The sequence below is a fragment of the Pantherophis guttatus genome, chromosome 5 (assembly GCF_059756535.1).
Source record: "Pantherophis guttatus breed Tessera chromosome 5, ASM5975653v1, whole genome shotgun sequence".
NCBI lineage: Eukaryota > Metazoa > Chordata > Lepidosauria > Squamata > Colubridae > Pantherophis > Pantherophis guttatus.
Window position 1 is genome coordinate 25,228,227 of NC_142067.1, and position 14,216 is coordinate 25,242,442.

Sequence of the window (14,216 nt, forward strand, 5' to 3'; positions counted from 1 at the left end):
ATTATATGAATATTATATGCATATAATTATTTATTTTTTAAGGGGTGTGAGAATATATCAGAAGCTTTCTAGGGGTGCAGGGTATAGAAAAGACTGGGAACCCCTGATCTAGAGCTTTAAAAAGGATGTATACAAGAAGAAAAAAATATTCTGAGGGTAACTTGGAGGGAGTGATCCAAATTTAATGAGGTAATTGGAGTTAGTTGGAATTTTATTGGTCTGAAAGTGAACTTTAATGTATGCATGCTAAGAGGAAGTTTTAAAAAAGATGTATTAGAATGTTTTAATTTTAGAAATGTTTTTAAAGAAAAGCTTAGTATTTTAAAATGGATAAAAATATTTTTCCCTTTAAGGTTAAAGAATCTGAAAGAATACAGTGAATTTTGTTAATATAAATGGTGATGGTTTATAAAGATTATTAAAGACAAATAGAAATACATATTATTTCAACAGCAAGGAAGATAAAACAGTAATGGTTAAATTAATTGTTCTATTCAAAGAGAAGAATATATTTGGATGTTTACGTGGGTATCATTTCTAGATTTTGTGCTTGTGATAAAAAAATGAAACTTTAAGACTTTGGTTCTGCTGATTAGATAGAATTGTTGTTATAGAAATGGCTAGTTATATACTAATGTGTAAAAGCAAAAAAGTTGAGATTGTAATATTATCTTGTACTATTCTAAAGAGACGGAAATCAACACCTTTTTTCCTTCCCTTGTACCCCATATTTTCCTTCCCTCCTTTTTTGTCCCATAATTTCCTATTTTTATTTTATTTTGCTTTGTATTTTATACATTGATTAAATAATAAAAGTTATATATTTAAAAAGAGAAGTTAAGGGGAGGAACTGCTTCCTTTTAAAGATATTTTTTCAAATAAAATAATCAAAACTACCAACAGTTGTTAAAGAGAATAATGCAGACACATGTTGTTTTTCTGCTGTAATCTAAATTGCAGTCCTTAACAGTTGCTATGAAGTTTAAGAAAGTAATTTTAATTTTAAAAAATCACACATTTAATTATTGGTTTCCTGCCCAATATCTACTTCAGCCCAAACTTACTTTTAACAGACATACTGTGACATTATCAACAGCTATAAGAACATTAATTCTTGGCTCAGCAATTTACTCATTAGTAATTTTAGGCATATTGTTTCTCAGCTGAACTCCGTTATCTCTATAAAATAGAATTGTAAACCAAGAAGAAAGGAGAGAACAGGAGTGAACAATTCTAAACACACTGAATAAATGTTTAGTAATTCTAAATGATACCATATGTTTAAAAAATTGGGTATGTTATATGAAAATCTTGAAAGTGCAACCCCATGCAAATAAGGAAATATTGTTCTTGGCAGTTAATAATAGTAAACATTGTTCTATAACATTCCACAATAAAAAAAACCTACAGATAGTACTGATATTTAAATTATTCTTTCCATTTCACACTAATACATTTTTAATTCATTGTCAAAACTGCGCTGAAAATGCAAATAAAAATAATAAAAATAAATAAAACAATTTAAAAAGAAAGCAAAGATCACTACTATTAGTAATATTAGTATATTATATATTAGTATATTAGTATTACTATTACTATAGGTGACTTGGGTGCAATCCCAAAACTGGAGCACCACTTAAACACCATCGGAATTGACAAAAGCACCAACCATCAATTGCAAAAGACAGCTCTAACTGGAAATCTTATATCCTGGGTCATCTTTAACACTAGATCAAACATCAACGTCTGTCTATCCCAGATGTTGGGCAGGACATCATGGATAAAAAAATGCCAAATCCAGTATAAATATCTGGCTGATTGTACAACCAACCATAATAATAAGCCCCAGATTCTAGATGGTTCAGCACTCCTCCAGATGAGTTGGTATACAATTCAATAGGTCCTCCTAACACTCATCGGTGGCAACTATGTCTAGGAAGGGCCTTGCATAGCTCTACCTGATGTGCCAATTGGGAAGCTTTGTTCAGAGTCTCTCATGCCTTGGTCACCTGTCATTTGGATTACTGCAATGAACTCTACATGGGGCTGCCCTTGAAGATCACCTGGAAACTACAACTGGTCCAGAACATGATGGTGCACAGAGTGATGTATGCTTCTAGGTTTACCCATGGAACACTGCCATTGCATGAGCTGCACTGGCCGCCAGTTTCCTTCCAGGTACAATTCAAGATGCCAGTTCAAGATGACCTGTAAAGGACCCAGTTATCTGTGGGACCAGCTTTCTTTGTGACCGTTCGAAGCTACAACGGCACTGAAAAAAGTGACTTATGACCGTTTTTCACACTAAAAACCGTTGCAGCATCCCACATGGTCACGAGATCAAAATTCAAATGCTTGGCAACTGACTCATATTTATGGCAGTTGCAATGTCTCAGAGTCATCTGATCCCAATTTGCGACTTTGCAAGCAAAGTCAACAGGAAAGCCAGATTCACTTAACAACCATGTTACTAATTTAAGAACTTAGCAACTGTAGCAAGAAAAGTCGTAAAATGGGGCAAAACTCACTTAACAAATTTCTCACTTAGCAACATAAATTCTGGAGTCACTAGAGATCGTAAGTCGAAGACCACCTATATAAATGTTCTACATAAATAAATAAAATTAATAATAATATGAGGTTTGATTAGATGTTCCCCATCATAGTATCAGGAAAAAAATTGTCTACAGTTTTCAGATTAAAGTATCTTGTATCATCAGAATTAGAATAGTTGCAGTGGCCTCTGCAAAGAAACTGTTGCACCTGTGTTAAATCAGTATTTAGTGTTCCCGTCCCAGTATTTCCATCAAAGAAATACTGATAGCTAACTCCTCATATCATTCCTTTAGCAAGGGACTAAAGTGGTAATCCAGAACATCTGGGGTACACAATTGATTTTCCAGAAGATGAAACAAAATAAAGCAATCCAAATCAACTGGGAAAAACTAGCAAAGATTGCCAAATCCTGTAAATAGGTAGGCATGTAAAATTTTAGGAATTATTTTTACTTTTAACATACAAGGTCTTTATTTTCAACTTATTTATGGTAGTATCTAGTTTTCCAAAAACATTTATGTGCATATACTCTCAATAAATCATCATGCTGAAACTATCATGCTGATATTTTACAAAGATTTCAAAGATTTTCTCTATTTTTGAAGTACAGAAAATGTGAGAGCAAAAAAGCATGCAACTTCTAGTAAGAAAACAGCAGAGGGTCCTAAAAGAATTTTATGTTCCCTATGAGAGCCCTTATTTTCCTTGCAAATTACAATGCCAGGCCACTTTGTTCACAAAGGAAAACAATGAATGGATCTAAAAGAGATAATGTTGTTAAAACTGGAAGATTTATGAGTTACTGATTTCCTCATATGTTTTCAGAACATCACTGCCAACTCAGCTACCGCAGGAGTGCAAAATCTGTCCACGGAACAAAAACTGCCACATAAAAGAAAAGTGAGTCATCATTAGGACATTTATTACGACTTCTTCTGTTCAAGGTAAAAAAAACTGTCTTTTGTTGGAAATGAACACAATGCACCATTCACAGTCTTGATACCAGATGACTTCCAACTGCATTTAAATTGAAAAAAAAATCTGGTTTAAACAGATTCATCCTGCAAATGCTTATGCTGCTTGATCATTCCTACTTGGCTCCTCCCCAAGTGGGTGTGACTAAACAAAACAACAAATCCATCTTGGGTGGCTTAGCGTTATGTTTGTTTAGCACTGATTGGGTTCTTTCTTCTAACAAACCAAAGAAATACGTTAGAAAATGGCTGGATTATGTTTATGGATTTTAAGGGAGAGGGAAGATGACAATTCTCAGTTCTCATGTACAGATGGGATATTATGATTTGTTTACCTGCTTCTACTGGCAGAAGGAGCCAAACACCAACAAACGTTCTAGATTGCTTACATTTAATATTAGGTGGAAATTGGTGCAATATCTTGTCAACATAACCTGCATAATTTGTCATATGTAATGTAACAGGTCTCTGCCATTGGAGCACTGGCCTTTCTCTTTCCTACTGAGCCAAACCAAATTTGTCTCAGCTATTTTATTATCTCTTTCCTGGGTTTAATACAAATTTTATTTGTACAAATAAAATTATTAATACTGATCTATAACTGTAGACATGGCCAAAAATTCTACCAAAAAGTTGGTAATCACAATGTATAAGCAATGACACATGGCATCATTGTAAAGCAAATAAAAGCTACGGGTTAACTGAAATTAAACTAAAGCTGAACCTAAAGTACATCAATAAAGAAGAGATGTCAGCTAATTCTTAATATATGCTAGGGAGGGCAGAAAGGTTGCCAGGGATCCATTTCCATTTTATTGCTGGCATCAAAAATAACAAAAAAAGGGCAGCTTTGGGGTGCTTTACCTCCAAGTAAAAAATACTTAGAGAATCAGAACAGAGTACCTAAATAATGTTTTGACAACAAAACCTTAAGCTTGGATTTTCATAACATCTGAAACCAACAGGATACAATCCCTTGACATGTAGACAGTTTGGTTTGGAAATCCCAATCCATGTTAACTTTTCTAGAGCCACATTCAAAATCAGAATCTGCCAGGACTTTTTATCACACATCTTTCTTCAACAATAAATAAATAAATAAACCAGTTCCACTCATTCAGAGGATCACTTCAAGATCTCAACTATACTTCATGTCTACGTACTGTAGACATACCTCACAAATGATGACACTGTTTTGTAACACTTCCCATGTACATCATAAAAAAAAATATTTAGGCATGAATATACATTGTTACATCTGGGAACAGCATGTTATACAAAACCAATGACAAATATTAAAAGAATTTTTTTTTCTAAAAAAAGGAAAAGGAACAGAGTAGTTCTGGATTTCAAGAACAACAATTCTATAGCTTCAAGTTGGAGTGTCACTGTGTTCCACTTCAATATCCTATATTGTAAACACACAACTAGTGTTCATAAAATATAAATTAATGTTAAGTTAAATCAGTAGCCATTGGAATACATATGCATACAGTCTTAGAATGACTAAGATAGTTGAAGAATTAATATTTTCCTCGCTCACAGTGGTACACAGAAATTGGTATAGTTATATATCAGCATAAAGCAGAAACAAGAGCAACAGTGGTTCTGAAATTTCAAATAACAAAAGTATAAAGCAAGTTGTCAAATCCCAATGCTTCCAATTTTGATGCAGCAATTGAGCTAATTGCATTTAATCTGCTGCTGGCTACAGTAAACATGTACAGATCAAAATTGTTTTTCAAATTTCCACAAGTGATGGGTACGATGTCAAGAGCTATCTTTGGAGACATATATCTCCTTTCCCTCATAACTTAACTCTTCCTGAATTGCGTACTCTCCCGGTGTGCTTGTAATGTAATTACCAGAATTCCCAGCCTTCCCAAAGGTTTCTGGAAATTATGGGAGCTGTAGTCCTGGTATATCAAGAGAACAGCAGATAGGGGAAAACTAAAACAGTTTTGCTTTATTACTGAATTCTAGCAAATATCATTGTAGTCATAGCAACCTGAATGCAGCATAAAATGATCCCCAATATTTTTGATGTAGATCATACTGATAATCTCTGCATAAAGGGGAAAAAACAAAATAAAAACCTTTCACCCGCATTCAAGGTAATGCGGATCTGATGCTAAACTGACAAATATAGCCTAATATTAAGGATGCAGTATTACTTATTTTAATTTCTTCCCATCCAATCTCATGTCTGATTAGCAGATGAAACTATGTCAACAAAAATAGGACACAGGCATTCACTGTTAAAGTGCAGAACACCAAAATTAGATAAGGATTTCTCTGTTTCAAGCAGCTTCTATGGAATATTATGACCTCATTACATTTTCATTTGTTCCTCTAAAAGTGCAAAAAGCAAAAAAAAGAGGAATATTGTCCATAAGAAAACCACAAGCCTAAAAGGTTTCAAAATCCTTCCAACATTTTATAATTAAAAATCTAAAATCCTTCATAAAGAGATGTCTCCAGGATTAAGCAGAGCCAAACTCTGACATCCACTTCTCGTACTTCTCCAGATCTGCAGCTGAAACTGATTTGGAGATTTTCTTCAGAGCCAAGTCAAAGTCCCCCTTGGTGACGGGCATCTGAAGCTCTTCTTTAGAGAGGGCCCGGATCTCTTCTGGTGACAAGCCATTAATGCGTCGCCTCATTGCCATCAATGAGGCATCCCTAAAAATAAAATCCATAAACGTATTAGTAATGATGTATAACAGCAAGGCTGAAATACCATTTTACTTATTTATAACAGGGTGGTGTTGGGGTTTTTTTGCATTGCCAACAATGATTCAATTACATTTCATTTCCTTATTTATAACAGGGTGGTGTTGGGGTTTTTTTGCATTGCCAACAATGATTCAATTACATTTCATTTCCTATATTTAACAGCATAAAAATTTGCATTTGTTTACACATTTTCTTTAAAGGATAAATTCTTGTATAACCGATCCCCTGAAATTTTCTACTTATCTTCCAAAAGAGGTCTGCAAAATTTGGATAAGTATACAGCCTGAAAGCTAAGAGTTTGAATTGGCATGTTAGTCCAAGAAGTAGTTAATTAAAAAAAAGAACATATAGATTTCTATGTACCATGTTTCCCTGAAAATAAGACCCTGTCTTATATTTTTTTGAACCCTGAAATAAGTGCTTGGCCTTATTGCCATGCGCTCAAAAGCCCGATTGGGCTTATTATCAGGGGATGTCTTATTTTGGGGGAAACAGGGTATCAGTTGTAAATTCCCAACATGAATAGATAAAGCACATCCTATCCTGTCTAGCTGCTTACCTCCACTTCCAATATAGACTCAAAATATATGATTCTACATTGGATATGTTTAAGTAGAGGCTGGATAGCCACTTCTGTGGTCAGAAGTGGGGGACAAAGGGCAGGTGGAGGGTTAGACTCCATGGTCTAAATTAGAATTTATGAGTTGAAGTTCACACCTCTTAAAGCTGCTAAACTTAAGAAACATTGATCTAAATAGTCTCTTTCCCTATGATTTTATAATCCTTCACAGACAAGGTTGGAACTAAACATGATACAACACTAAGGATGAAATTCACCAATAATTCTAGCAAATGGGCAGATGTAAAGGAAGCTATAAAGCAATTGTTTTGTTATAATATATAGAGGTACTAAAGCAATTATTTAGATTATGAACTAAAAGGCAGTTTAAATTCATCACTGGACTTATTCTGCATTATACTATGTAAAAAGTTCACAGTCTGGTTGAAAAACCAACTCAATACATATAGATAGATAGATAGATAGATAGATAGATAGATAGATAGATAGATAGATAGATAGATAGATAGATAGATAGATAGATAGATAGATACAGAATATTAAAAGAAAACTTTTACGCTTCCTTCTGGGCATCATATCTTTCTCAGCAATTGCTTTACATCACAGAGCTGTTGCTAATATTGTATGTCAAAGAAAAGGCCAAAAATGATGTAAAATGGAGAAGATCACCTACCAAAAGAACAAAACAGCCCAAACATCAGCTTTATATATAAACTGATCCATCAGATTACACTCCTTCAAACAGTTTTAGGCCTATTATGCCATTCTAAAAGGCTTCTTTCTACTGCCACAAACACTGCCACTTGCCAATGGCAACTTTTCTTCTATATAAAATTAAGCTGTACTACAGAACAGTGTTTCTCACCCTTAGCAACTTTGAGATGTGCGGACTTCAACTGAATGCAAGCTGGATGAAGAATTCTGGGAATTGAAGTCCACACATTTTAACATTGCTAATGTTGAGAAACACTTCTATAGAGAGAATTAAAGTTCAGCCAGGCAACCTTGCCAGTACTGGAGACTTAGTAAATACTTGCCCCGTTCCTCAAATATACACAAACCAAATTGCAGATTTGGCACATCAATTATTGTGGCTGCTGTGACCTCCGCCTAATCACAAAATGACAGAGGACGATAGGGATGACAAATCCTAAGTCATAAATCATATTTCATCTCAGAAAGCAAATGGATGAGATGTGCTCTCTATCTTCTCATCTGGCACTTTCACCTAGATGTTCAATATAACTCCATATAAGCTTTTTTTTTCTATCCATGTGGGAACATTTCCAAATAAGTACTATTGAACAGCCACCCATTATTTTCTATCTTACAACAAAGTGGTTGTTTTGTTTTTTCCCCCTTTCATTCCCTGATTCTTGGAGACTGCAGTTTTCTTGGCAAGGTTTTTCAGAAGTGTTTTGCCACTGCCTCCTTCCTTAGGGCTGACAGAAAGTGACTAGTCCAAGGTCACGCAGCTGGCTTCATGTCAAAGGCAAGACTAGAACTCCTGGTCTCCTTAACCTGTACAGCAAAGTAGTTCTCAACAAAATATTAGGCATACCTAAATATATTCTTGCAAATAAAAATGGTAGCTAGAATTTGGCGCTTCACAATATGGTCATTTTATTTTTTCATTAAAAGAATCTGAAGGAAAAGTAGATGGAGCAGGAATTTTTTTTCCCAGTGATATCTCCTGATGGATATTTCAGGTGCTACTGTCCAAGGGACCTAGAAAGTTTAACTCTTCCCCGAAGTGCCTGGAAGTATCTCTCCTAACCCTGGTTTAAAACAACATTAAAAACATGCCTCTTTCCTCCAGGGTTGAGACCAGGCTGAGTGGAGTTTTCACCTGGAGGAATATAATGTATATTATGGATTCCCAACTGTTTTGATTTTAACTGTAATTTATACTTGTTTCCTATATGCTGCCAAGTTCTATTTCTTGCTCATTGTATATTGCCCAGATTCACAAAAATGGGTCGCCATATAAATCTCATACATAAATAAGTCTACACACCCTCCAAGAACAGTACCCAGGGGAACCATAATGGTAAAGTGGAATTCTAAGGAGCAAGTTGAAAGCTCCTAGCCCAAAGATGTCTTCTCATGGAAAACAAAGCAGACTCAGCTATATGGTGTCAAACTGGGTCACTGCTCCATTACAAAACACTTTAGCCACAGGACATTCAGAAGGCCAATCAGTGCTAAGTTGAGGGGGAAAATACTGGTAAAGAACACAGCTGAGAAATTCTCTAAAAAACACCTATATTCATGGAAAACTGCCTCTTTGTTCTTTCAAGCCCCCATTGTTTTTGTAGTCTTGGTTCATTATCTCAGTTATATTCTAATTACCTCACTGACTTCACTAAACATGATATGTTATATCCAGTGAAATGCCCAACTGCTACATCCAATCACAGGTATATTCTAATTGGTTAAATCTATAAAGAGAGACTATAATGCCATCTCTATATAGGCGTTGTTTGCTTCCACACTATCAATAATCCAATTTGTATTCCAATGTAGTGCATCCTGGTCTCCAGTTTAAATGAAGCTACTTGAGGAAAAATATTTTTGACTACATTGGGAACAAGCAAACACCATACTGCCCAGCTACTAAATAAGCATAGTAGAAGTACAATTAACATAAATGCAAGAAATATATAAATGACTGAATATATTTAGCAGAAAATAATACTAGGTGCATGATATTAAGAAATTTTATCTTGGAACAAATGGTAGAAGTAGACTAAATCTAATTATTTCAGTGGGAACAATCTTTTTTCTAATCCTTACTCAGTATTTTACTTATCAATCATGTATGCACTCTGACAAAAATATGTCAAATCTTTATTCACTAGTTCTAAAACATACCACTTTGCAAAATGTCAATCTCAACAGTTTCAATGACTTTCAGAAGCCATTTTATAATTAATAACATAAAAACAAATTCCTGTTACCAAGATCAAACCATTTGGCTTTAGTCATAAAACACTCTGTTAATCTGATTATTCTTTCATTTTCAACCTTGAAAAGTAATAATAGTAAAAACTGAGAATTAACCCATTACTCTTCCACCAGTTTTTGCAAATATTGAATTTTACAAATTCAACATTTCACTAAATAAATGTAGTATCTGCAGATATATTAAAGATATATTATTTTTAATTGAATCCAACCAATGTGGTGAGTTTTGTGTTTCTTCAAAAATATTTTAGAGAGCCCTAAGTCAGAAAAGAAATACAGAAAAATATGAATATACTTCACTAACTGTTCATAAGCAAGAATAACACTTAGTAAGCTTGTTCAACTTCCTTTGTGTAGAAAGTGAATATCCTAAAAAAAATCCCAAAGATTTTCTGTTTTTTATAAAATATAAAAAGTGAGCAAAAAGTGCTCATTCCTGGGCAAAAAGTGAGAGGGGAGGAATTACCAGGAAAGTATGAAAAATGTATATTCTGAAAGATTCAGAGTTTAACAATGTTCTTGGAAAATGTGTGTTCTGATTGGTCTAGACAGGAAAACAGGATACCTGCAGACATTAGTGATATCAGCACCAGAGTAGCCTTCAATCTTCTCAGCAATTTCTTCCAGACTAATGTCAGGATCCAGTTCAACTTCCCGGAGATTAATCTTAAGCAGCTCCACTCTGCCTTTTCCTGTAAAAATAAACGTTTATAAAATTCTTTCATTATGGTTTCCTCAATTTTAGCTGAAATCAATTTCAACAGTTTTCTGTGTCAGTTGGTTCTCCATAAAGTCAAAGGTAAACAGGACTTTTATATTTTATTCTCATATGAAAGTTTTTCTTCTCTTCTAATACACTACTGTAACTTTTTGAAAGTTGTTTTTCTTCTTGTTAGGTGATGAATTTAACTTAACTTCAGCTTCTGCAATTGTTGTTGTATTAGTTTCTGGAACTGAAGTGAAATATATTTGACATCATGAATGAGCCAAACATTCTAAAAACATTTATAATTACTCTCTAATTTTTGAGTTGTCCCCATCATATACATCTTTTAAATAATAAAGTTCTTTCCCTTTACCAACATTCTTTATCTTCATCATAAAAGAATGATGAAATATAAAAGGCTGAAGCAGTAAAAAAAATTCCAAGTTTTGAAAACATTCATAACAAATGATTTCTGAGTAAGTTCCAATTCTTAATAATATTTCTGGGAAAAAGAAGTAACCTAATTTTCACTGTTATATTTATACATTCCATTTCTAGTCATGATGTTAATTCTTCTGAATTTATCAGTCTAGAAATGTTTGTGATTAACATCCTAAAAATATTTAATATTTGGAATACCAAGGCTACCTTCACTGAGATATTTATAGAGAATATTTGAATTCTTGTTTTTTTGCCCAACACATATGCTTATTAACCATTTTCTGCCATTTTTTCAGTAATATATGTATATATCAGGAAGAAAGGTGTTTAAGAAAGAAGTTCAAATTTAAAAAGTAATGACATTTTTACTGCTTTTATTTAACCAAGCATTGTAATTTTAATTTTGACCACTCTTTCAAGTAATGGTTTCAAGTTTAACTTGAAGTTCATATTTTTAGGAATATGGACCCTTAATGTAAAAGAGTATTTGCAGTATTTAATTCCTACATTTCTGTACTATCATAGGGGTATTTATGCACATACATTCTTAGAAAAGTTGCTAATTTGCAAAAATGGCAAAATATCCTGGAAAATATCTTAAGGGGATTTGAAACAATGTAAATCAGTGCAGTAACATAAGATAAATGAATTTATGAATATATAAGAATAATTTATTATGTATCAAGATGGATGCAGAATTCCTCACCCCATCAACAGTAACAAATATGAAATGAGGTAGGGAAATTCACTTCAAAGTCCTTATCTGGAAAATGATGGGGTTTTGTTCTTTTGTGCTTTATAGCTAGTGAAATTGCAGAGCCAAGACCAGGTGACAAGAAGAAATGGTGAGTGGAAAAAAGGCAAGACTTATTTAAGTAGTAGTGTTCAGAGATACTTGTGCTGGCCTTGTCATGGACTCATCTAGGTCAAACTGGGTTTTACTGACATTCAGAAGCAATTCAGGATAACCAATCCCAAACTGACAGACTCATTATCCACTTTCTTCCTGCCCTTTGCTGTGTTTACTTCTAACTGCTATGGAGAAGATAAAGTTCAGGGATAATATTTTTTATATCCCATTTTAAAGAATACCCAGGTAAATATCACAAGGGCTACCTGTCTCTCTGAATTTGACCAAGACTTTGACATATTTTCTAGGTTGCCCAATTCTTGAATCTTAAGTTAAATATATAAGGGAACAATGCACTTGTTTTAGCTTCTCACTGTTCCCTACTTGAAACACTCTTAAGGGTGTTTTTTTCATTAGAACCAAATGAGAACATTTCAATGGAATGCAAGGCTTTTTGTCCAAGCCTTGAAACAAACTGCTTTTATTTTCATTAAATGCACATCCCTAGCAAGCAGGAAAAATAACGCATCAAGGTTAAGACAGTCCTCCTTTCCACAAAATTTCATCAAAACCACTGTCACACTGTGTTCTTATTTAGAGTCAAGTAGTAAAAAGCAGGTAGTATGCTACCCTAAATCAAGAGAAGAGACAGCTTAAAAGCAAACCTAAGATGATACAGAATCTTGAAGTTAATAGCAGTTCTGACTGACAACCTGGAGAGTCATTCTGCAATGAGGTTTTCTCAAGCAGGGAACAAATCAGCCAACCGTTCTATGAAGAGCTGAAAAATCTAGTCATAAAGTTCAGGCAGGAGTTGATTTGCAACATGGCAAGCTTGAAAGTTAAAATTAATGGCTTTGCTTTTCTGTATTCATCAATAGGCACACAGGAAAATGCATTGGCAATAATTCTTTAAAGATGTCTACAAGGCTCAATCTGTGCTCGTTTAAGGAATGCCTGTTAAACATTCAAAAAAGTTTACAAATTCATTAAAAAGCTTGATCCCCCTCATTGAGTCTACATTGAAAGACTGCTACAGCTCTTTCATTCTGCAATCGCCAGCAACTTTTTTACTTTTTTTCCCCAATGATCAAGATAATAATTAAAGCCTGAAAATCCAATGTTGTTGCATAAATTTCAATGTGTTCTTTAACAGCTCCCTGAGGAAGTGTCAAATAACAAGTGCCAGACAAGCACATTTAAAAAGAAAACCCACCTGTTGGCAAAGGTATATAAATTCTTTTTTCCAGTCTCCTTCTCAAAGCTTCATCAATATCCCAGGGAAAATTTGTAGCTGCAAGCACCATCACCATTCTTGAAGGCTCATCATTCTCCAGAGCTCCACCTACACCTAAAGGAGCAATAATAAAGCTAGAGTACATGGTGCTTTTTTATTGTTGTTCCCTTTAATTTGAGGTTTTGCGGGCACTATATTGTAATCTGAATTTTGGAAGCAAAAAAAAGTCACATCTTAGTTTCAGCAATACCACATATTGTACGGGGGGGAAATAGACAATGAGAGACCCTGCATGTTTAGACAGGGCAAAGAAATCTCAGAGGCCAATCCTTAATACAGTAGGAAAAAAGACACTTCATGTAATATCTATTTCTGTCAAAGCTTTATTACCTCCTTCACTCCCTTTTCAAGCTGGTTTTTAATGCTTTCTGGTTCTAGACATAGCTGGCTGGGTGACTTTGAGCTAGTTTCTCTCTCTCTCTCAGTCCAACCTACTGTACAGGATTGTTATTGTGGGGAAAATTGGAGGAAGTAGTATAATCAGTGGAATGGCTTGCCTTCAGAAGTTGTGGGTGATCCATCACCGGAGTTTTTTTTTCAAGAAGAGATTGGACACCCATTTCTCTGAAATGGTAGAGGGTCTCCTGTTTGAGCAGGGAATTGGATTAAAAGACTTCCAATGTCCCTTCCAACTCCGTTATTCTGTATTTTCAATGACCCAAGTTACTTATAAATAATAAAGATGGGATAAAAATCTAAATAAAGAAAATAACAGGGAAAACACAGACAATACCCTGAAGGTGATGTACTTGAAATTCCCTGGATCTGAGAAAGATGGAGCAAAAAAACCCCTCATCTGAAAACAGCCCAACCAACTGCAAGCAGAAGAATTGGTCACAAATTTTCCATTGAAGAATTTTCTGTTGTCCTTACTCTCTAATTGCCAGGAGGGTGTTGTTTTGTACGATTAACCCATCGGTATCCTTTTGCAGTCTAACTTATGTTCAAAAAGCCACTGTAACTGTTCCATTATCTATTGGATTCAGATGTTGAGTTTTGGAACAAAAAAGTCATCATGAGAATTATTATACGGTGTTAAAATATAAATCAAAAAATAGCATGTGGCAAATATCAGTATTTGTCTCAAAAACACATTAGGAACTGTAATA

At 34.3% G+C, this 14,216-nt stretch overlaps 1 protein-coding gene across 3 annotated transcripts in view; it reads right to left on the minus strand.

Moving 5' to 3' along the window:
- Positions 1 to 3,457: 3,457 nt before the first annotated feature.
- The window catches only part of KATNAL1 (katanin catalytic subunit A1 like 1), a 77,033-nt gene continuing 66,274 nt past the window's right edge, over positions 3,458 to 14,216 (minus strand). For all 3 annotated transcript variants that reach the window (XM_087894736.1, XM_087894735.1, XM_034410893.3), the window contains 3 exons: positions 13,027 to 13,161; positions 10,379 to 10,505; positions 3,458 to 6,212 (listed from right to left, as the gene is read on the minus strand). In XM_087894736.1, the coding sequence (XP_087750862.1) occupies positions 6,014 to 6,212; positions 10,379 to 10,505; positions 13,027 to 13,161 (461 nt within the window). In that variant the 3' untranslated portion in view covers positions 3,458 to 6,013. The remainder of the gene's footprint in view (positions 6,213 to 10,378; positions 10,506 to 13,026; positions 13,162 to 14,216) is intronic.